General features: G+C 41.2%; 1 protein-coding gene and 1 pseudogene across 1 annotated transcript; one reads left to right on the plus strand and one right to left on the minus strand.

Annotated features, from left to right (window-relative positions):
• Positions 1 to 4,251: 4,251 nt before the first annotated feature.
• LOC130138354 (calcium-transporting ATPase 12, plasma membrane-type-like) lies at positions 4,252 to 7,238 on the plus strand (annotated as a pseudogene).
• A 3,697-nt stretch (positions 7,239 to 10,935) lies between these two features.
• LOC115666471 (calcium-transporting ATPase 12, plasma membrane-type-like) lies at positions 10,936 to 14,208 on the minus strand. Its single transcript, XM_030588190.2, has one exon. It carries the CDS (start codon positions 14,191 to 14,193, stop codon positions 11,110 to 11,112), a length of 3,084 nt encoding a protein of 1,027 aa, XP_030444050.2. The 5' UTR covers positions 14,194 to 14,208; the 3' UTR covers positions 10,936 to 11,109.
• Positions 14,209 to 25,391: the final 11,183 nt, after the last annotated feature.

Below are 25,391 nucleotides of genomic sequence, written 5' to 3' on the forward strand. Positions count from 1 at the left end.
GAGTTGCTGTACCAAAGTAAGTCGCTGGTAAATAAGTTGTTCTTAAGGAAGAAACTACATAATCTTCGGATGCATGAGGGCGATTCGTTTTCTGCACATCTGTATAACTTTAACACGTTGATAAGTCAACTCGTATCAATCGGTGTTAAGTTCCAGGATGATGATAAGGCGATAACACTACTCTGTTCATTGCTGGATTCATGGGATAACCTAGTTGTGGTAATCGGTGGTGGGGACAAGGAATTGTCGTATGATAATGTGCGCTCGGCCTTGTTATCAGAGGAGACACGAAGAAAAGGGTCAGGGAATTCTAGTAAAGAGGCACCTGGCTGCTAAGGGTAGGCCAGCAGAGAAGACTCTAAATCGAAAAGGGTCCAGATCCAAATCTCATGGACGATCGAAGAGTAGGGAGAGGAGGGTACAGTGCTGGAGATGTCAAGAGTGGGCCATGTAAAGCGAGATTGTAAAAACAAGCCCGTTTCTAAGAAAAAAGCTGAATCATCATCGGGCAAGAAGGAGGACGAGACAGGAGATATGTATGTGGCTGTTGCATGTATGGCGCAGTCAGACAAGGATATTTGGTTCGTCGACACCGGTGCTTCATACCACATGACGCCTCATAGACACTGGTTTTGTGAATATGAGAAATATGATGGTGGAGATGTCGTACTCGGAGATGATACTGCAGTTCAGATTGTTGGGCGTGATAGGGTGAAGCTGAGGATGAGTAATGGCACAATGAAGACTCTTCCAGACGTGATGCACATACCCTCGATGAGTAGAAACCTGTTATCAGTCGGTACAATGGCTGATTCAGGGGTTACTTTCAACTGTGATAAAAATTCGTGCAAGATGACTCAAGGTTCTATTGTGATTGCACGAGGAGTCCGTTATGGAACGTTGTACAAGCTGCTCAGGGAAACGGTGATTGTTGGTGTCGGGTTCGTCTCTGAAAAGGCAAAGGAAGATGGATATGACACGTCCATGTTGTGGCATCAGAGGCTAGGGCATATTGGTGAAAAGGGCTTGTCTACCTTAGCTTCGAATCAAATGGTAGAGGGAGTACAAGATTGCTCTATGGGTTTCGGGTTCTGTGAACACTGTCTTCATGGAAAACATAACCGAGTTAGTTTCCAACACACTAGTACGAGAGCAACAGAGATTCTGGAGCTGATTCACAGTGATGTTTTTGGGCCTACTTCGACTCCATCTATTGGAGGATCTAGGTACTATGTATCGTTCATAGATGATTTTTCGAGATATAGTTGAATTTATTTTATTAAAAGTAAATCAGATGTATTCGAAAAATTTCGAGAATTTAAGACTTTGGTTGAAAACCAATTGGGCAGGAAAATCAAGATACTTCGTACGGATAACGGAGGTGAATTCTGTTCGGACAAGTTCGAGCAGTTTTGTGTAGATAACGGTATCGTGAAGCAGAAAACGACCCCATATACGCCTCAACAGAATGGGGTGGCCGAAAGATTAAATCGGTCACTCATAGAAAAGGCAAGATGCATGCTGAGTTGGGCAGGTCTGGATCCTGAATTTTGGGCAGAAGCTATAGCCACGGCTAGTTATTTGAAGAACCGGTCACCGACCTCATCAGTGAAGGACCGTACACCATATGAGGTAGTGTTTGGGAAGAAGCCGAATCTGTCACATGTTCGGGTGTTTGGGTGTGACGCGTATGTTCATGTACCCAAGGAGAAAAGAGGTAAGCTTGACAATAAGTTTGAGAAGAACATATTCGTCGGATACAAGGAAGGGGTCAAGGGCTATAAGCTGTGGAATTCAAAATTAAAGATCATCGTATACAGCAGGGATGTTGTCTTTCGTGAAACACAATCCCAGGCAAGCATACAGAAAAGTGATGAGCCCAAGAAAGTGATAGTACTTGAAGAAAGTCCTAAGACTGAAACTGTGGAGATGACTCCACAAGATATACCAGCAGAGTCTGATTCTGATCCGGAGCAAGGGGACTTGGTTAATGAAGTCGAGGATGCAGATTCGGATGAAGACCCGGACACCAATAGCATGCCGGTCCTCAGGAGATCAACACGGGAAAGGGGGAAACCACTTGGGTACTCACTTAGTGCATTGAGTACGTTTCATGCCTTAAGCATCACCGGAGATGATCCTAGTTCTGTAAAAGAGGCGAGATCCATGGATGACGCGAATCAGTGGGAGCTCGCAATGATAGATGAGATGCAGTCGCTTAATCAAAACGAGACATGGAGTTTATGTGAATTGCTTAAGGATAGAAAGGCAATTGGGTGCAAATGAGTGTTCAAGGGAAAGCTAAAACCAGATGGGACTGTGGAGAAGTACAAGACAAGGCTCGTGGCTAAGGGGTATTCTCAGATCGAGTGAATTGACTATGACTAGGTTTTCTCTCTTGTGGCGAAATTGACCTCGATACAGTTTGTTCTGTCCGTAGCAGCTGCATACAATCTTGAGGTGGAATAGATGGATGTAAAAACAGCTTTCCTTCATGGGGATTTGGAGGAGGAGATTTATATGAGGCAACCAGAAGGCTTTGAAGCAAAAGGAAAGGAGAATCTGGTATACAAACTGAAAAAGTCTCTATACGGGCTGAAACAGTCACCGAGGATGTGGTACCAGAAGTTTGATACGTACATGCTCTAGCTTGATTTTGTACGTTCAAATTCTGACCACTGCGTCTATGTGAAGAAGGCGGGCGATCAGTTTGTCATTCTCACGCTATACGTGGATGATATGCTTTTAATCGGGAATAGCGTGAAGATGGTGAAATCCTATAAAAAATTTGTTGGCTAGGAAGTTCGATATGAAAGATTTGGGGCCTGCAAATTTTATTTTGGATATGCAGATTACGAGGGACCGCGGGAAACGGAAGCTATGGCTAGGGTAAGAGAAATACATCAAAGAAATGTTGAAGAAATTCAACATGACGGACTGCAAGCCTGTTGGTACCCCCATACCTTTAGGGACCAAATTATCTGCGGAACAGTGTCCTAAAACGGATGAGGAGACTGAAGAGATGGCCCGAGTTCCGTAGCAAGTGCAGTGGGTAGCTTGATGTACGCTATGGTGTGCACGCGTCCGAATATAGCCCAAGCAGTGGGAGTCTTGAGCCGATATATGTCCAACCCAGGTAGAGAACATTGGAATGCAATAAAAAGGGTTTTCAGTTATTTTCGTGGAACTTGAAATTTTTCTTTATGTTTTGAAGGTACAGGGAATGGAAACATCCTCGATATCGTAGGCCATGTAGATGCAGATTGGGGTGGAGATATTGATAATAGACGGTCCACTAGCGGGTATGTTTTCACATTATTTGGGCTGCGGTGAGTTGGATGAGTAGGAGGCAAAGCGTGATAGCGCTCTCTTCTACGGAGGCTGAGTACATGGCTCTTACTCATGCCGGAAAAGAGGCCATATGGTTACGAAGGTTGTGCTTAGAGCTTGGTTTTGAGCAAGGTGCCGTGGAGGTGAGATGCGACAATCAAGGAGCTATTTATTTAGCTAAGAATCCAGCGTTTCACTCACGTACAAAACACATCGACATTCAATATCACTTTATCCGAGAGAAGGTGGAGAAGAAAGTGGTTCGGTTTGAAAAGATCGACACTGTGAAAAATAGTTCAGACTTTCTTACTGAAGCCGTCACGGTTGCGAAGTTTGAATGGTGCTCTGCTGCGATTAAATTGAAGAGAAGTGATGTTGGAAAGGCTCTCATTTGCGCGAAGTATCCACCAAGTGGGAGAATGTTGGAGTTGGCAAATACTTCGGGGATCTTTGTTTCTCATACCGGGCACGCCCACATGAGCTTAGGGAAACCGAAGTATGATCCGACAACATGTAACCCCTGTGCACGGAATACGGGGGTTCGAGGGCAGCGCCCCCGACACGGGAGTCCCGCTGACCGAACAGCGAGCGGGGGTTCCGCTCCCCAGTGAGCGGGCGGGAGCTCGGGAGCGCTGCCCCCGAAACAACATCGGGTTTGTTGGTCCGTTTGTTGTGGGATTAAAGGAATTCTGATAGGCTTGGGCTTTAGGCCCATTTTAAGTCCTATATATATTGTACTCGTATGAGAGATCATTGTAACGAGTGGCTGTAGTTGTAAACCTAAATCATAGTGGAATCCCTTTGCATGACGTAGCCCTATTCGGGGGTGAACCTGGGTAAACTCATGCATCATTTAATTTTTTTCTAATCTCTGCGTGATCGTTCTTATTCGGTTTGCGATACACCCCCATCACTTAGGAGGTCAACCTTCGCTTTGAGACGTCGACCCGAAGATGCTCAGTAACATGGTAAGAGAGAAAAGGTTAGAATCTCTAGCTCAGCTTGGTGGCGTAAAACGACTCGCTTTGATTCTCATGACAAAACCCGACAATGGCTTGAGCGGGGATGAAACTGACCTCATGCAGCGGAGAACCGATGTTTTCCGTGCGAATAAGTACAATAAGCCTCTGGTGAAGAACTTTCTCAGTTTGTGCTTGCTCCATTCAAAGAGATGACCATAATCATTCCCTTGGCATCCGATGTTCTGTCTTTAGTATTTGGTATCAAACAACACGGCCTTAAAGAAGGTTGGCATGATGGTGGGAGTATAATCATCGCCATCTTTCTGGTCGTTGTCGTCTCTGCTCTCAGCAACTATAAGCAAGGAAGGCAGTTCCAGACACTTTCAAAAGAGAGCAGCAACATAAGAGTGGAGGTTGTTAGAGATGGCAGGAGGCAACCGATCTCCATATTCGATATCGTTGTAGGCGATGTCGTGTGTCTGAAGATTGGCGACCAGGTTCCGGCTGATGGGTTGTTTGTGGATGGCCATTCCCTGAAGGTTGACGAGTCTAGCATGACTTGTGAAAGCGATCACATCGAAGTCTACAGCGAGAACCCTTTCTTGCTCTCGGGCACCAAAGTGATAGACGGCCACGGTCGAATGATGGTCGCTTCTGTCGGCATGAACACTGCATGGGGCGAGATGATGAGCTCCGTGAGCCGTGACTTAGATGAAGAGACCCCGCTCCAAGCCCGTCTAAACAAGATGACTTCCTTCATTGGGAAGGTCGGGCTGTTGGTGGCCGTACTGGTACTTCTCGTCTTGATGATCCGCTACTTCACTGGACACACCCAAGACGAGGCCGGACGCAGAGAATTCACCAGCGGTAAGACAAAGTCGGGGGACGTGATGGACGCGGTCGTGCGCATAGTTGCTGCGGCGGTGACTATTGTGGTGGTGGCTATACCTGAGGGCTTGCCTTTGGCCGTCACTTTGACGCTGGCCTACTCTATGAAGCGCATGATGGGTGACAAGGCCATGGTCCGGAAGCTCTCTGCCTGTGAAACCATGGGTTCTGCCACAACAATCTGCACGGATAAAACCGGGACTCTCACGTTAAACGAGATGAGGGTGACGGAGTTACGGCTGGGGAAAGGAAATGTGAGTGTAGATGCATCCAGAGAAATAGCTCCCAGCATCCTTGAAGTCTTACTACAAGGAATCGGAATGAACACAACAGGTACCGTCCACTTGCGACCTTCTGCATCAGTTCCTGAAATTTTTGGCAGCCCGACTGAGAAGGCGATACTTTCTTGGGGTGTGTCCAAATTGGGTATGAAGATGGATGAACTGAAGCAAGAATGGGAGATGATCCAAGTTGAGGCATTCAATTCCGAGAAAAAGAGAAGCGGGGTCGCTGTGAGGATGAGAGGAGAGCAGGTCGTTCACATACACTGGAAGGGAGCTGCTGAGATGATCTTGGCATTGTGTTCAGATTATCACAGCCAGAGTGGGACGCTGAATGTCATGAATGATGAAGCAAGGTCTGAGTTTGGGACAATCATAAAAAATATGGCGGAAAAAAGACTGCGCTGCATCGCATTCGCCTACAAAAGAATCAATGGTTCACTAGCTCAAGTTCATGGGAGACTTGAGGAAGATGGACTTACATTGTTGGGGATAGTAGGGATTAAGGACCCATGCAGACCGGGCGTGAGAAGGGCAGTGGTGTCTTGTAGAAGCGCCGGAGTGAACATCAAGATGATCACAGGAGACAACGTGCACACTGCAAGAGCTATAGCCTTGGAATGTGGAATACTCAATCCAGATGAAGATCTAGAACACGAAGCCATAGTAGAGGGCGCTCAGTTCCGCAACTACTCGCCTGAACAGAGAATGACAGCAATCGAGAAAATCCAGGTAATGGCTAGATCGTCCCCATTTGATAAGCTTTTGATGGTGCAGTACTTGAAGCAGAAAGGGCATGTGGTAGCAGTCACTGGTGATGGCACGAATGACGTGCCAGCCCTAAAAGAAGCAGATATCGGCCTCTCCATGGGCATCCAAGGCACTGAGGGTGCAAAGGAGAGCTCAGATATCGTCATCCTGGATGACAATTTCGCCTCCGTCGTGACCGTGCTGAGGTGGGGGCGGTGCATCTACACCAACATTCAAAAGTCCATCCAGTTTCATCTCATGGTGAATGTGGCCGCCCTCGTCATCAACTTCGTTGTTGCTGTCTCTTCCGGCAATGTCCCTTTGACGGCGGTCCAGCTTCTTTGGGTGAACTTGATTATGGACACTCTGGGAGCTTTGGCGTTGGCCACGGAGCAACCCACAAATGATCTCATGCCAAAGCCGCCTATTGGACGAACCGAGCCTCTTATCAACGGAGTTATGTGGAGGAATCTCACAACTCAGGCCTTGTACCAAGTTATTGTCCTCCTGACCCTGCAATTCAAGGGGAGTTCCATCTTTGGAGTGCACGAGAAAGTGATGGACACAATTATTTTCAACTGCTTCATCCTCTGCCAGGTCTTCAACGTATTTAACGCCAGGAAGCTGGAGGACAAGAACGTATTCAAAGGGATACATAAGAACAAGTTGTTCTTGGGCATCGTGAGCATGACGATAATTCTTCAGTTGGTGATGGTGGAGCTTCTGAACCGGTTTGCCAACACCGAGAGGCTAGGCTGGGGACAATGGGGTGCTTGCATCGGACTCACAGCTTTGTCTTGGCCGATTGGTTGGCTTGTTAAGTGCATTCCCGTCTCCGGCAAGAAGTTCAACTTGGAACCGAACACAATGTTAAACTCCTAAAAAAAAATATCTGTTCTTCTTATGTCTAAATTTCAGCCGCTAGGATGGTTAGAGCTTCGGAAACTGTTTTTGCAATTCTAAATTTTATGCATTGTGAAGGATGTCTAAATTTATATTTTGCTACAGAATCAAATCAACGGTTCATTGTCATCCATAGTTTCGATCCGAACACTTTGGTCTTTTTTGCTACACTATTGTTGAGTTCGAATAATCTTGCGGATGAAGTTATTAATCAGGTGACCGTGCTAGATTTTGCTAGTTCACACATTCACCTCTGATTTAGCATTCAAAAAGTTGTCCAACAGGAAAGCTAAAGAAAGACTCCGCTAGTTCACACCAAAGCTTCGTAAAGGTCCAGCAAAAGCTAAAAAGTTCATGCCTTAAGTTCGCGCAAGGGTTTCCTTTCGGTTTCGTTCTCTTATCATCTCTCTCCTTCACTATATAAACAAAAAGGACATGGGCCCACGTGACGGAACATTGGATATGTTTTGAGAAGGTTTTCATCTCCGTCGAAATGTCTATGCTCAAACAAAGCAACAATTTTACTTAGTTTAGAGAACAAATTGGATTTTTTTCAGGTTGGATTGGGTGTCTTGAATGCAAAATTACATATTTGGGTAAAAATTGGTAAATTAGAACCCTTATGTACTAAGTAACATACAAGGAAAATTCTCACAAAAGGACATGACTAAAAATTGTTCATGTTCAAATTAAGCACAAAACGAGAGACTACAATTCTCAAAGGATGTACGGTGGCTTTTATAATGACTCCCAAGTAGGATAGGGCGATGTTGGGAAGGCAGCAACCAAATCTTGCCAAAGTAAAATTGTCCTCTCTCCTAAATTTTTGGTGAACACAACGGATAAATATAGTAAATCCCATGAAGATGGTCGTTCTTTGTTGAACATAGGGTACATTATTTTCCACGAATGGCAAAATCCCTCCCACGTTTTGGTTTTGAAAAGAGATGAATATATAAATCAATAGACATGTTTTGAGAATGAAAACAGTGCAAATTGCGCAAACCATGATGGAAGAAAGATTTTCAAGTGTTTCTGGAGCACAATGCTGTAAACGAGAGAAGCATTACAATTCCTGAATAAAAACAAATAACGAAATTCATAATCTCGACATATGATGATTCATTTGGGTACATAAAAAATTTCGTCCTCGATCACCTAAACATTCTATCCTTTGGAACACTCCGACTTTCCCTACACAATAGATCAGACAAAATCGAAAATCAAGGCTTTCAACATGAGCTCATTGGAGGGTTGTAGGTCCAAACACCAATGTCAGAGTTGGAAGCCGAAACTCCCTTCGCCGAGCTTCCTGGTCGTTTTGTTGAAAATGAATGATTTGGAAAATATTTTCCTGAAAACGATCATCTATATCGCATACAAAAATGAACGAACGAAAGATACTTTCATCGCATACGAAAATATTGAAACACAATTTGTTGTCAATAATGAAAACGTTTCTCATTGATTAATTATTTCAATTGATATAAGTGATCGTTTTCAGTGGATGCACCCATTGTTTTTCCAACGCAATCCAATCTAGGAATCTAATCTGTCTCATTCTGTTTCCATTCATTCCATTTCCATCTCGCTCCACATGATTCTGTTTGGCAAAGCGTGCCCTTAGGGATCGGTGCGTGAGCGTGCCCGCCGGCCCAAACGGGCCCACTTGTTTGTCAATCAACAGCACCACGTGTGCAAGGCCCAAGCCCCAAAGCCCAAATCCTAAAAAGCCCATATGAGTTAATGGGCCAAAGGCCCAAAGCCCATTTTCTTTCCGGAAACCCGATTTTCTGTTCGAAGAAGCAAAATTTTCATGGAAAGCAGCAGTAGGTACTGTGCTTTGAAAGCGCAGACGGACGGACACGGAGGTCCACCATTTTCGCCAGCGCTTCAGCTCCACCGAGCAGAACTAGTAAAAGGCGGAAAGGGGCAATTGGGTCCCTCTCGCCGACCCCAAAGCCAGAATCTTTCACCTTTGATAGCAGTGAAACGAGGGAGAAAGGTCAGCATCTCTCTCTCTCTCTCTCTCTGTGATGGTACTTGCGGATTGCTTGCTGTCCGCGGATTCGGACAAATTTTGGCTTTCCTTTCCGTCCTCCGATGTTTATTCTTCTAGAAGACGAGTTGGGTTTTTGCTTTGCTGTTTTTTTTGGTCTGTCTTCCGATGTTCATTGTCCTAGAAGACGACTTGGGTTCTTTTCTCTCTCTCTCTCTCTCTCTCTCTCTCTCTCTCTCCATTGGTGCTTGTTGGTTGGTACGAGAGATGGTGGCGGAATAGAAGCACAAGTCAGTGTGAAGTGTGGTCAATCTAATAGTGGAGCCCCACATTGAGATTCATCGTTGAAAATCTTAAATTTTTGGTTTTTACGGGTTGTCGGACCGTGCGTTGTCTTGGGTCTGTTCTTTTATAAGCAGAATTTCTGTTTTCTTGGTTTTTTTTTTTGCCCCATTTGTTTATTCATGGAAGTACAACTGTTTGATTACTGATGCATGTACTATGTTGCTCATAAATTGTGGGAATGAATGAGCTTGAAGTACCCCAGCAATCTGAAAACCCTTCTCTGGGAAAGTGAGAAGCTAAGAAAACATTTCTAGGGTAGTCTTTTTTATTTTTTTGGTCAGATTTCTAGGGTAGTCTAAATGAGTCAAATTTATCAGGATTTGATTATTGTGTTTGAAATTGGCAATGCCTTGCCTTGCCCTTGATCATGTCTCATGCTGGTCGGGAGAGATCAGGGTTCGAAGTTTGTTTTCGACTCTTCGACCAAACACTATGTTTCTTTTTTACTTTATCCGTTTTCAATAGTTTGTTCCCCTTTTCTGGCTGTTGCCCTTGTGACATGGAAAGAATCAGCTAGCATTGGTGATGCTTAGGTATGAAGAATTGGAAATCAATTAGTTTGCGCAAGCTACTTTTCGCGAGTCTTGTTATTGCTGTTGTCAACATGGTAATATGAATGGAATATAATCTATGAGTGTTTTGCCCACAAACGGAGGAGAAGGATTGATCCTGAGATACGTGCAGACGAGTTGTGATGTTCGTTAAAGACAGGGTGTTCGCGTTGATAGGTGAATTTGGCTGTCAACTTGGGATCCTCCTATGAAAATTTCTTTTCTTCCTTCCATCCAAAGAATCATGTCATATATTTTCTTTTCCTTTTTTCAAAATAGTGCTGTTTTGCTGCAATTAGACAGCTATGGCCATCTTATGACTTGCGGAGACAAATCCTTAGAATATTAGCCTCCGCAGATATGACATTTTCATTGAAACTTTAATCCTATTCATGCAAATCTAGCTCCATCATGTGAAGATGCGCTTTTTTGCTTATATAAACCTTTTGTTTTGAGTTGTTTGCTAGCATATGTGGTCATGCTTTTTTAGGATATGGAAGATTTAGTTGAAGATATGTAAAGAAGTTCTGAGATAAAGAGGATAGCATCTCTACTTTAGTCGGAAGCCAAGCAATCTTTAAACATCTCAGATAAAATGTGTTCCGTCATGTGGGCCCATGTCCTTTTTGTTTATATAGTGAAGGAGATAGATGATGAGAGAACAAAACCGAAAGGAAACCTTTGCGTGAACTTAAGGCATCAACTTTTTAGCTTTAGCTGGACCTTTACGAAGCTTTGGTGTGAACTAGCAAAGTCTTTCATTTAGCTTTCCTGTCGGATAACTTTTTGAATGCTAAATCAGAGATGAATGTGTGAACTAGCAAAATCTAGCATGATCACCTGATTAATAACTTCATCTGCAAGATTATTTGAACTGAACGGTAGTGTAGCAAGAAAGACCAAAGTGTTCGGGTCAAAACTATGGATGACAATGAACTGTCGATTTGATTCTGTAGCAAAATAGTAAATTGAGACATCCTTTACAATGCATAAAATGTAGAATTGAAAAACAGTTTCCGAAGCTCTAACCATCCTAGCAGCTGAAATTTAGATATAAGAAGAAAAGATATTTTCTTTAGGAGTTTAACATTGTGTTCTATTCAGGACACATTTTTGGGCCGGAAGAAGTTGAACTTCTTGCCGGACACGGGAATGCACTTAACAAGCCAACCAATCGGCCAAGACAAAGCTGCGAGTCCCATGCAAGCACCCCATTGTCCCCAGTCCAGCCTCTCAGTGTTGGCAAACCTGTTCAAAAGCTCCACCATTACCACCTGAAGAATTATCGTCATGCTTACGATGCCCAAGAACAGCTTGTTCCTATGTATCCCTTTGAAAACATTTTTGTCCTCCAGCTTCCTGGCGTTAAATTCGTTGAAGACCTGGCAGAGGACGAAGCAGTTGAAAATAATTGTGTCCTTCACTTTCTTGTCCACTCCAAAAATAGAACTCCCCTTGAATTGTAGGGTCAGGAGGACAATAACTTGGTACAAGGCCTGAGTTGTGAGATTCCTCCACATAACTCCGTTAATAAGAGGCTCGGTTCGTCCAACTGGCGGTTTTAGCATGAGATCATTTGTGGGTTGCTCCGTGGCCAACGCCAAAGCTCCCAGAGTGTCCATAATCAAGTTCACCCAAAGAAGCTGGACCGCCGTCAAGGGGACATCGCCGGAAGAGACCGCAGCAACGAAGTTGATGACGAGGGCGGCCACATTCACCGTGAGCTGAAACTGGATGAACTTTTGAATGTTGTTGTAGACGCACCGCCCCCACCTCAACACAGTCACCACAGAGGCGAAATTGTCATCTAGGATGACGATATCTGAGCTCTCCTTTGCAACCTCAGTGCCTTGGATGCCCATGGAGAGGCCGATATCCGCTTCTTTTAGGGCTGGCGCGTCATTCGTGCCATCACCAGTGACTGCCACCACATGCCCTTTCTGCTTCAAGCACTGCACCATCAAAAGCTTATCAAATGGGGACGATCTAGCCATTACCTGGATTTTCTCAATTGCTGCCATTCTCTGTTCGGGTGAGTAGTTACGGAACTGAGCTCCCTCTACTATGGCTTCATGTTCGAGATCTTGGTCAGAATTGAGTATCCCACATTCCAAGGCTATAGCTCTTGCAGTGTGCACATTGTCTCCTGTGATCATCTTGATGTTCACTCCGGCACTTCTACAAGACACCACTGCCCTTCTCACACCCGGTCTGCATGGATCGTTAATCCCCACTATCCCTAACAATGTAAGTCCATCTTCCTCAAGTCTCCCATGAACTTGAGCAATTGAACCATTGATTTTTTTGTAGGCAAATGCAATGCAGCGCAGGCTTTCGTCCGCCATATTTTTTATGATTGTCCCGAACTCATACCTTGCTTCATCATTCATGACATTCACCATCCCACTCTGGCTGTGATAATCTGAACACGATGCCAAGATCATCTCAGCAGCTCCCTTCCAGTGTATGTGAATGACCTGCTCTCCTCTCCTCCTCACTGCAACCCCGCTTCTCTTTTTCTCGGAATTGAATGCCTCGACTTGGATTATCTCCCAGTCTTGCTTCAGTTCATCCATCGTCATACCCAATTCAAGCGCACCCCAAGAAAGTATTGCTTTCTCAGTTGGACTTCCTAAAATTTCAGGAACAGAAAAAGAAGGTCGCTTGTGGACAGTACCTGTTGTGTTCAAACCAATTGCTTGTAGTAGGACTTCAAGGATGCTGGCTGCTATTTTTCTGGATGCATCTGCACTCACATGTTCTTTACCCATCCAGAACTCCGTGACCCTCATCTCGTTTAATGTGAGAGTCCCGGTTTTATCTGTGCAGATCGTTGTGGCAGAACCCATGGTTTCACAGGCAGAGAGCTTCCGGACCATGGCATTGTCGCCCATCATGCGCTTCATGGAGTAGGCCAGCGTCAAAGTGACGGCCAAAGGCAAGCCCTCAGGTATAGCCACCACCACAATGGTCACCGCCGCAGCAACTATGCACACCATCGCATCCATCACGTCCCCGGACTTGGTCTTCCCGCTGGTATATTCTCTGTGTCCGGCCTCATCTTGGGTGTGTCCGGTGAAGTAGCGGATCATCAAGACGAGGAGTACCAGTACAGCCACCAACAGCCCGACCTTCCCGATGAACGAAGTCAACTTGTTTAGACGGGCTTGTAGTGGGGTCTCTTCATCTAAGTCGCGGCTCACGGAACTCATCATCTCGCCCCATGCAGTGTTCATGCCGACAGAAGTGACCATCATGCGCCCGTGGCCGTCTATCACTTTGGTGCCCGAGAGCAAGAAAGGATTCTCTCTGTGGATTTCTATGTGATCGCTTTCACCAGTCATGCTAGACTCGTCAACCTTCAGGGAATGGCCATACACAAACAACCCGTCAGCTGGAATCTGGTCGCCAATCTTCAGACACATGACATCGCCTACGACGACATCGAATATGGAAATTGGTTGCCTCCTGCCATCTCTCACAGCCTCCACTCTTATGTTGCTGCTCTCTTTTGAAAGTTTCTGGAACTGCCTTCCTTGCTTATAGTTGCTAAGAGCAGAGACGATAACTACTAGAAAGATGGCGACGATTATACTCCCACCATTATACCAACCTTCTTTAAGGCCGTGTTGTTTGATACCGAACACTAATGAGAGAACAGCGCATGCCATGAGAATGATTATGGTCATGTCTTTGAGTGCATCAAGCACAAAACTGAGAAAGCTCTTCGCCGGAGGCTTAGTGTACTTATTCGCACCGAAAACATCGGTTCGCTGCATGAGGTCAGTTTCATCCCCGCTCAAGCCATTGTCAGGATTTGTCATGAGAATCGAAGCGAGTCGTTTTACGCCACCAAGCTGAGCTAGAGATTCTAACCTTTTCTCTCTTACCATGTTACTCAGCATCTTTGGGTCGACGTCTCGAAGTGAAGGGTGACCTCCTATGCGCACGTTAACATCGCGTTCAAGGTCGACATCAATGGCAACGTAAGAGAGCGAGCGCAACAGGTCAGTCTTCTTCCCTAGGACTTGTTTCGACATGGACTCGAGAGCCCTCGTGAAGTAAATGACCGTGAAGGCCAAGCGCCACCTTCGACGGTGGGCGATCCTCGCTGGGCTATCGCAGTGGTTGAGTGAGGCATCGGTCGCCGCTTCGCTAGGTTTACGGAGCCTCAGAGGCGACATGGATGAACAGCAGGAAGAGAAGACAAAAGGGTCTGGTTGGAATAGCAAAACGAGTCGGGTTCAGAGGATGGAGATGAGTCTTGGGGGGAGTTCAAACACTGATTGACTTTGGGTTGAACTGAGGGATTTGCTTGGTTTTTGAGAGGTTGTGTTGTCAGCTACATATATATAGAGTCCTGCACGGAACAATTTCATGGGAAAGTTCGTTGTTGCTTCTTTTAATTAGACTTCGTCAACCAACACAGATAGCTATCTTTGATGTGTTCTTTCGCCTTTTTGGGGCCACATTATTTCTTGGGTAATTTTGTCTTATTCTTCCACTTGAATAACTTCTAACTCACCTTCTCAGAAATTGCCGCTCCTATTGGATTCTCGCCCAAGGGATTCGCTAGAACCGAGGTACCCCATTTGAAGTTATTCCAAACGGTGATGACCAATGCCGCAAATTGAAAGCAATGGATTCCCTCACACAGTGGGGATGATCTTTCGAATGAATTTCTGAGCGCTTTCTTCGCCGTGTGCGGTCCGCGCAAGTCAGTCGTCGTGTATAAAAAGTATTCAAAAGTATGGATATCTCATTCAATATCGTTTTGAAATATTGGGTACAGTAAGACTATATGTGAAATCGGTTCGAACAACAAAAATTAGATACTTGAATAAGTAAATCATATTTAATCATTACTACGACGAATCTAACCTTATCAATTTTTAAATCAATTTGATACGGTGGTTTTAATATACTTAGAATCTCATATCAAAATAATAATAAAGATTGTGCAGGTGATTGATTCGGATCCTTAGTAGCACTGAAAAGTGTGCCAAAGACCGAAGAGGAGACCATCTGACGTTACCTCCAGCGTACGTGTGTCTAAGAGCAAGATTTGCATTACTTTAGTCTCTTGTTTGTCACCGTCGATGTCACATGCTTCCTTTGCTTGGCACGTGACCATCGAAACCTCTCTCGCACCTTTTAATTTTGCCTTTTTCTTGTCCCCGTCTTTCCATCCGACTTTCCACCGTCTATCAAGAAACGCACTTACCGCATCCTTCAAAAACACTTCGTCACAATTTTCATTTAGATCTCGAGATTATCGCGATGTAATATTTTCAGAGGGTATGCCCTCTTTCTGGAAAAGACAAAAATACAGAAGAAATTGGACATGCGAAGCATGAAGTCACCGGCACGTTAAAATAAAGAACGCATCCGTGGACCCGTCCCACAATATGGAGACAGATCGCAGGAACCCTCACAGGAGCTTCGGCTCCCTTCCTTTAATGAGGTTTTATCTCAACTTAATACCAAGGATCAAAGAGAAGCTACTGATTAAGAGGCCCAGACTATGGCCGGTCCAACCCCCCGGCAATCACAACCATTTTATGACACGGAAGGAGAATATCTTCACCCGTAACTCAGGAAATCAATCTGATTTCTCTTTTTTCTCTTTACGCGCAGCAGGAAATGCTATTCGGACATGACGATAATAGACCAAGATATGCAACGAGCAGAAGCCGTGAGTAAAGGGTGTCGGTGCTCTAGTGTCCTTCCACTTCCGTCATTCGGGGACAAACGCTTCGATTAATAATCACCGATCACCTATTTATTTCTAAGGCAGAAACGTCCCACGTGAATGTAATTGACTCGGTCCATGTAATTCTGAGTCTTGACCAAGTATTTGCCATGAATCTTTGCGCTCGCTAGTCCTGTCACTTTCGAGCCTGTTACTGATCATTTTTCCATGGAAAATCCACGATGCTTGAAGTGAACGTTGGGTTTGAGAAAGTCTAATGTACGCACAAAACAGATTTTTTTTTTGTTTTTGGGGTTTGATTTTCATCTTTTGCCATAGGAGATATCCATAGTTTTTTTTTTAGGGTTAATTTCACAAAAAATTTCAGACTAGTATACCTGTGATAAATTTATCCAAAACTAATTTTTTGACCACAAAAAACCCCAAACCGTTACACCTGTGACAAATCTACCATTCGTTAGTTTTCGTTAAATTTTACTGTTAAGTTGTTAAATTGGATGACACGTGACAGTTAACAAGTGTGCCAGTTTAGGGTTTTACCCCTCTGGTTGTCACATATTTTACCATTTTGTAGTTTTTCGTAATATTAATTCAATTTAACGGATGGTAAATTTGTCACAAGTATATTAATTTGGGGTTTTTTGTGATCAAAAAATTAGTTTGAGGTAAATTTATCACAAGTGTACCAGTTTGGGGTTTTTCGTAGTATTAACCCTTTTTTTATGACCAAGGAGTTAATTATGCAAAAATGATGGGAGTTTATATAAACAAGTAACGAGTATTCATGACTGTATCGGAAAACAAAAATCTATCTTCAGTCAGATAATTTTCTATTTTTTCTTGTTGCATTATTATCATTTATAATAATAAAAATAGATTAATTCTACTTATACTCCCAGTACTTTAACAATTTTATGGAACCCCCTTTTACCTTTTTGTCAATTTATGCTATTTTTCGTCGTCACCATTACTTTGCTCTTGCTTTAATCCACGCGGGATGGACTATTGTTTAGCAATACCGTACTTAAAGCTCCTTAGAATAACGAAGCTTTTGAGTCATTCACCACAACCTCGGACACTCCTTTTTTTTGGGGTTGTTCTTCACAACCTTAGAATCGAAGGAAACTCCCACATGAATCCGATTCAAAGGCATAATAGAATAGGTCGAGGCGATGAACACGCAAAGAAGGTTGCAATAAACCCTTTAAGAAAGCAATGTACGATTGCAAAATGCAAGTAGTATTAGCGACCCCGCCTTAATGTTTCACAAGTGAATGCGTGGTTAGAGGAATTTGAATAGTTTGCATTATGGCTACGGAAATCCTAATTCGCTTAGAATTATATTGTCTTACATTGGCTACAGGCAGAGTAGCTAGGTTATGCTGTTACCTAAAAACACTACGTCCTAAAAGCAAGATCAACAATTTCTTTGGTCGGTTTATGAATCCGTCGCAGCGCAACGGATCTAAATCTTCAAGTTGACCCTTAAAGGAGGGAAAGAGTTAGAAAAGAGTTTACCACAATAGAAAAAAAAAAAAAAAGGTAAGTAGATGAAATTTTTTTATCATAAATTATCACGATTGATAATTACCGAAATAATCGTTCAACTGAAACGAGTGAAGTATCCTATACACTTTATAGAAAAGTTGAGGAGTGATCTTAATTATACCTTAGATTACATGATGTTGTCCTTTTGAGTCATAAAATTAAAATGAAAAGTGCAGTGAAACTTAGAGGAGGAGTTATCATACTTCTGTTGTGAACATGATCAAAGACCGGAGGTTGGGCCCCTTTTCCCCACCTGAAGACCATCGAAAGTACAGCAAGCTTTCCTTTTAAAAGCGCCGCCGCCTTCGCCACTGCTTCTACTTCCGCCTTCCGCCTTCCGCCTTTCACCTCTGGCAATCCCGTTGCCATCACCTCTCTTGCTCTTCGATCTCCTTGACCTAGACCCATTAAACGAGTTGTTGAGGTCGAAAATAGTATGACTAAATTGATACATTTAACAAGTTTTGACCAATTTACATACAAATCTAGTTTTCCATATTCGACCCGTCTCCTACCTAACTCATATTTGACCTGATCCATATTGCTAAATTTTTTTTTATTAAACATAATCTTAAAACTCATAACCAAATTAAAGTGAGAGTATGCGAAAGAGGGCAAAAGAGAGTCATAGAGGTGAGTTGGCTAAGTAAGTTGTGAACCCATTTAACACTCATATTATTTTGGCATTCACCATTCTAAATCCATTTATGACCCATTTACTGAATATAAGTAACCTATATAAAAGCTCAGCTCATCAAACATGAGTTAAATAATGGGTTTATAACTCATTTTGACAGATCTACTCTATCTCTTTTCTCTTTTTTTGGTTTTCCCTCCAACCTCAAAGACTTCCTCATAAAAATAGCATGATGAGATCCATGTGAGTATGTGTTACTAAATTTGTTGGGAGCACACGGCGAAAGTTCAATACCTTCACCCGGGAAGATCACCAAGAGAGAACCCAAGTCCGAGCCTGTCAACATATCCAGTTGAACCCACCTTCATTCAAAAACTTAAGCTAACAAGTTATAAGCCAATAATGATATATTAATTGATCTACATCACACCAATTCCCCAATGTGAGATTTCTCTAATACAACTCAAATGTGTATTTCTACAAACTTTGTCATGAAGAACTCCTTTTCTTTTAATCTTTTTTGGCGGTAAAAGTCTGGAAATTGAATAGGAAATCTTTACTAATTCATCTATAAAAAATAAAAATAAAAGAGTTGATTATGACTCCGACTTTCGGATAATAAGTCCTTTTTATTATTTTTTCCTCCACGTGCACGTCATGGGCTTTGATGTAAGATTCAACACGTCAACATGGAAGCATTGTTATGAGGAAGAGACTATATAAGAAAGGATATAACGTATTGAATAATTTATATAGTCAATACATTTTGTACTATTATAAATCCTCTTGTTGTGTCAATGCAATGTGGTAATTTTGAATTTATATTTTGCAAATTTAAGAAACCAAAATTTACACGAAGATATATATTTTTATCTTTAATTTCCAAAAAATATGTATGCTCGTACTTCGTTTTGACCTATCAAATTTACGGAAACTAGGGTATATTTAATTATTGATTTCTTAGAGTTGTGGGTCTGAAAAATGTATTGAAACCAGGATATAACACTCATGACTCGTTAGGAATGCTAGTTTGACTTGTACTTAGCTTTGTTTAAGTGTTTCCTAAGCAAAAAGTGATGTTTGGTAACACCAAATAATTGAACAGTTAAAGTAAATCATTTTTATTAAATATGGTGTTTTGGTACGTCTAAAGTGTTGTTGCAATTCTTTTATTTTCAAAACGCAAACAAATATGCAAGCAACACAACGAATTTGATCGATCTATGACAAATGCGTCTTAAGAACCTTAATTAAACAACATTATGGAAATACTCGAAATTCAACAGCGTGTTCGTGTTTTAGGTAAAACTTAAGAAACAAGTAGGTTTCGATTGTGGAAAAATAAATCTGCTTCTGATTTTAGTTTTTGTGCTCAAAATGAACAGTTTCGATATTTAATCAACCGAAATTCATCTTCTCCTTCTAGTAGAAGTTAATTAAGACTTGCATATCAAGAAAGAGGTCAAGTCATGTTATGCCTTTCGGCCCAAGAAACAAAACTAATTATTGATATGCATGGTGACTCTATAGTCGTTTAGCCTGAAATAATAATAATAATCAAATATCTAGTCCTTCTTCAAAAAGAAATTCCTCCCTTTTGCTTTCTTATCATTTGTTGACGAGTTCCATCCAACTTTGCAACTAACATTCGAGTTCTTTTCCTACAAGGAAACAGCTGTGTCAAGCCATCTCACGTGACTTGTGTTTTCAGATTCATGTGTAATCTCTCTTCACCTATAAAGTTAAGCTTTTGAATTGGACATTCAATATTCTGACATAGTATCAGATTTAGGTTCTGCTACAGTTTATTTTGCATATGCGACCCCCTTGTTCATCAAGTTTCACGTGTCATTCTCAATCCTCATGTACGTAACAAAGGATGTTGAAGTATCTCACGTCACTTGTACGCAGAGTTTATATACTATTCATATACGTGTAGGTACGAAAATTCTAATTCGCTTAGAATTAATTTTACATTGGCTACAGGTAGAGTAATTAGGTTATACTATCACCCAAAAACACTCTGTCCTACAAGCAAGTTTGACAATTTCCATTGTCAATATATGAAATATTTTCTATTGCAGTGCCACAAATCTAAATCTTCAAATTGATCACGAAAGAAGGGAAAGAGGTAATAAAAAGTTGAGCATAGTAGCCTAGTTGGCACGTCGATAACCAGATACTACGAGAAACACAGGCCAACCAGCAAGAGCTGAAGCTCCCCACTCATCACTCTAGGCACGAGTAGCTACTATACTACCCTACCTGACGGTAGCCAACCGAAACCGACGTGGAGTCTACCTTCCCCACCTAAGGGCACATAAGTTCTTTTCCTGTATTTTTCTTTTCGAGAGAGAAGGAATACGGAGAGAATTTACGAGGAAATCCCTCCACCTTACCGGAAAGTTCCTTTCCCTGTTTTCCCTTGAACCTTTTAAGGACCTACTCAGGTCTATAAGAAAAAAAGGTAATAGGTGAAATTTTTTTATTTGAAGTTTTCACCGCTAATAATTATTAGAACAATCGTTTAATTAGATCGAGTGAATTCGTAAACTATCGCAACACTTCACATAGAAAATTTAATGAATCATCCTAATTATACCCAAATAACATGATGAGGTCCTTTTGAGTCATAAATTTAAATAAAAAACGGCAATCCACATTTTAAGAAAATTACCCAATTAGTCGTAAACATATTGTATGAATGTAAATTCAATTATAAACTTTTCAATTTTGTCAATTTAGTTCTAAACCTTTGTGTAAATTCCAATAAAGTCATTCTGGCCAATTTTTACCGGAAACCACTAACGTGATAGTCTAATTATTACCGGTCGTCCCACGTGATACACCCGTGAAAATTAACCGAAATAACTATATTAGAATTTTGCGCAAAGATTGATGATCGAATTGACAACATCCGTACGATAGGTTCACGATTGATCAGACAATTTTTTTCAAAGAACTTTCTGTATAGGTGTGGAACATAGAGGATGAGTTCACATACGTAATAATTGTGGAAATGATCGAAGACCGAGGGGTGGGCCCCTTATTTTTCCACCTGGGGACCTTTGAAAGTACAACAACAATCGTGGACATATGTCATATCCACGCGTCACTAAATTTGTTGCCGTGCACTTCTTTTCTCGTAATCTTTTTCGGCGGTAAATGTCCGAAAATTGAACCGCAAGTCTTCAGCATTTCGTCCATCAAAAGAGAAAGTTGACCGTGACTCTTTTCCTCCAATAAGTCATGTGCCTTGATGTAAGATTAGACACGGTTAAACGTATTCCTTGTCTGACCAAAAAAAAAAAAAAACGTATTCCTTGTTTTGGGTAAGACGTGTTGAATGAGTTCATTGAGTCGAAGGCACGTCCTGCTATTATAATCCTCTTGTTTAGTCAACATAATGCGACGAGCTTGACTCGACTCGACTCGACTCGATTAAATTAGATGCGGTAATTTTGATTTGATATAATTTACAGGAAGATATATATATTTATCTATTGAAGTTTATGTGTAGGAATTTTTTGCTTTCCGGAAATAGGTATGCTCGTATTTCATTACAACCTATCAAATTTACGGAAAATAGGGTATATTTAATTATCGATTTTTTAGAGTTGTGGGTCTGAAAAATGCATTAGGAGTGCTAGTTTGACTTGTGTTTAGCTTGTTCAAGTGTTTCCTAAGCAAAAGTGATATTTGGTTACACCAAATAATGAAAAGCAAATCATGCTATTATATGGTGTTTTGGTATGCCTGAGTGCTATTGCAATTCTTTTATTTTCAAAAGAGCAAGCAAATATGCAAGCAACACCGCAAATTTGATCGATTTATGACAAATACGTCCGAGAGCCTTGATTTTGATTGAATGATATGATCGAAATGCTTGAAATTTAGCAGTGTGTTCGTTCTTTAGGTAAAACTTAAGAAATAAGTAAGGTCTGATGATGAAAGAAAGAAATCTGCTTGGGAAATAGTATACTCGTTTAGTCTATGTTTCAAAATTTACTCTTTCGATATTTGTTCAACGGAAATTCATTTTCTCCTTCTAGTAGAAGTTACTGAACCTTGCAAACGAAGAAGGAGGTCAAGTCATGTTATTTTCTCCTTCCAAATAAACAAAATTAATTCGTGATATAAGCTTGTCCTTCTTTGAAAGAAATTTCTGCTTTTTTCTTTTTCTTTCTTGTCCTTTATTGATGAGTTTCTATCGAACTTTCCATGTAATTCCAAGTTCTTTTTGTACGGGAAAACAGCTTTGTTAAAGTATCTCACGCGGCTTCTTTATGGGTATATATCTTCTTTCTATACATGTGATATCTCTCTACTTATAAAGTTAAGCTTTTGCGTTAGACGTTCTAATTTAGTATCCTAGTCACGTTTTTGCTCCAATTTATTTAGCATCTGCGGCTCCCCGTTTGTCAAATTCTATGTATTGTTCCTAATCGCTCTTACACGTGAGAAGGGGTGTTAAAATACCTCATATCGCTTTTTCACGGAATTTATGTGCTCTCTATATAATTATAAGTTCAAATTTTTTTGTTAGACATTCTAACAACCTGCATTATTTCCTAAGGAAAATGCACCAAATAATGAATGGTTAAAGTAAATTTATTTTATTAAATCGAATTTTTGGTATGTCTAAGTGCTCTCGCAATTCTTTTATTTTCAAAAGCAAACAAATGGGCAAGCAACCCCGCGAATTCGATCTATTTATGACAAATATGTCTTAGAACCTTGATTAAATAATATCACGGAAATGCTTGAAATTTAGCAGTGTGTTCGTGCTTTAGGTAAACTTAAAAAACAAGTAAGTCTTTCTCATGGGAAAACAAATCTGCTTCGGATTTTAGTTTTTGTTTTCGAAATGAACACTGCCGATATTTTAGTTAACTGGAATTCATTTTCTACTTCTAGTAGAAGTTCATAAAACTTGCATATCAAGAAGGAGGTCAAGTCATGTTATGCCTTTCAGTCCAAGAAACAAGAATAATTGGTCATATGCGTGGTGGCTCTATAGTCGTTCAGCCTGAATTGATAATCATATATCTTGTCCTTCTTCGAAAAAAAATTTCTCCTTTTTGCTTTTTTATCATTTGTCGATAAGTATCAAACTTTCGAGTTCTTTTCCTATGAGGAAATAGCTCTGTCAATGCATCTCACAACGCTTGCTGTCGGGATTTATATGATTTTTTAATGCATGTGATCTCTCTTCACCTATAAAGTTAAATTTTTTAGTCGAACATTCTAACATTGTATCTGATTTAGGTTCTGCTACAGTTTATTTCGCATGTGTGGCCCATGTTCGTCAAATTCCACACGTCATTTCTAATCTTATTGCATGTAATAGGGGATGTTAAAGTGTCTCACGTCACTTATACAAGGGTTTATATGTATATATATGTGTGTGGTCTCCCTCAATTTATGATCTCAAGCTGTTGAATTGGACATTCAAACAATCTGGATTGTTTCCTCGAAACTTTGACATTGATACAAGGGAACAAGTTTCACGAGGAAAAAAAATGCAAATATGGATTTCAAATCCACCTTATTTCAAAAGGCTGATGTGCGTGTCCTAGAAATTAAAACAAATTTATGTAGATTGAGATTTATCGAGACGTCCTAGAAAAATAAGGCGAAGAACCTTAATCTATTGGGGAAAATAAGTGCTGCGAGAAACTATCATTTAGAAAAGGGTTAATACCAAAAAAAAATCCCAAACTATACCCATTGTGACACATTTACCCTAGATTTTTTTTTGTGACACCAAAAATCACAAACTATGCCCATTATGATACGTTTACCACAAACTCTTTTTTGTGACATCGAAAACCCCAAACTATGCATTTTATGATACATTTACCCTCCGTTATAATTCCGTCCAAAATCATTGTTCATCACACTGTTGATCGTCTTCTTCATGACATTTTTTACTGTTCATCATGTTCTCCACAGCTTTACGAGTACTGTTCATCACGTTCACTTGGCCAAACTCCTCTGATCCTCTTTGCTTCTCTGCCCATTGCTACCTAGCAAAAAAAATTACTGTTCATTATCTTCTCCGCGAGGAAGAACAGTACTTTCTTGTCTAGAAAACGAAGCTTTGAGATGGTCGAGCTTGAGTGGCCGCCATGACTGCTCTAGCTTGAAGCTTGGCTTGAGGGTCTGAACTCGACCTTCAAAGCTCGTGGGTAGTCGCAAGCGGCCAAGGCCAAGCTTCAAAGTAGCTTGAAGATCGAGCTTCGAAGCTCGCGGCCACCATGGCCGCTCGAGCTCGAAGCTTGGCTTGAGGGTCGGGTCTCACCTCAATCTTCGAAGCTCGTGGATGGTTGGGCAAGCGTCGATGAGAACTGCCGGAGGTCGAAGTAGCAGTGGGCAGCGAAGCAAGAGTGTTGGAGGAGGAAGAGCGCAATGAACAGTACTTTGTAAAGCTATGGAGAAGACGATGAATGATAAAAAAAATTTCATGAAGAAGACGATGAACATTGCGATGAACGGTGATTTTGGACGGAATTATAACGGAGGGTAAATGTGTCACAAAATGCATAGTTTGGGGTTTTTGATGTCACAAAAAATAGTTTTGGGTAAATGTGTCACAATGGGCATAGTTTGGAGTTTTTGGTGTCATAAAAAAGTTTTAGGTAAATATGTCACAATAGGTATAGGTTGGGGTTTTTGGTAGTATTAACATTTTAGAAAATATTTGTTTGGTGGTCACTTTACGATCAAATTTTCTGTCACACGGCAAGGTGAAGAACGAAACATAAATGACTAACCAATATATTAAAAAAATTTATGCTTTTTAGACTTGTCTAACAAGTTCAAATTAAGTCAACAGCGTAGCTCACAATAATTCAAATTTATGGACCAAATAGCATCATGATTGGTTGTTTGGTCGTTACTACGATCAAATGTCCTGTCACATAGCATTAAGATTTTGAAGAACGAAACGTGAATGACCAACGAATATATTTAAAATTAGTTATTCTTTTTATACTTGTCTAAAATATCGTACCTTGCAAGAACCAAATTTATGGACCAAATAGCATCACGACTGTTAGATCATGTGAGCATCATCATGACTAATCATATGGTTGACTGAGTCATGGCAAATCGAGTCCACATTAGAAGTTATAAAAATTTTCTGAACCCCATATGGACAAAGCTTGCAACGGCCCATTGGGCTTTTGTGCTCAAAATAGGATCAAGCACTTAAACATGGAGAGAATTTTAACATCATAGAGAAGACAAAATGCATCATGTCTTTTTTTCTCTTTTTGCTTTAACAAAAAGCATTATGTCTTGCTAAATTAAAGATGTGCACCAAATTTGCTTACTTTACTTGATTATGATCACATAAATCTGCATCTAGTTATTGATGTACGCTATTATTATATAAAGTAGAAAGAGCCTCATACTTTTAAGTAAGAGATCTCCATCGTTTTTTCTTCCACCAGATACATGCAGATACTTATTTTACAAAT

This window comes from Syzygium oleosum, unplaced genomic scaffold, assembly GCF_021117445.2.
Source record: "Syzygium oleosum isolate NSW1041296 unplaced genomic scaffold, Sole_v2.1 Sole_v2.06, whole genome shotgun sequence".
Taxonomy (NCBI): domain Eukaryota; kingdom Viridiplantae; phylum Streptophyta; class Magnoliopsida; order Myrtales; family Myrtaceae; genus Syzygium; species Syzygium oleosum.

What these genes read in the sequence shown, in the direction of transcription:
- LOC115666471 (XM_030588190.2), bottom strand. Translation starts at nt 14,193, where the DNA reads ATGTCGCCTCTGAGGCTCCGTAAACCTAGCGAAGCGGCGACCGATGCC.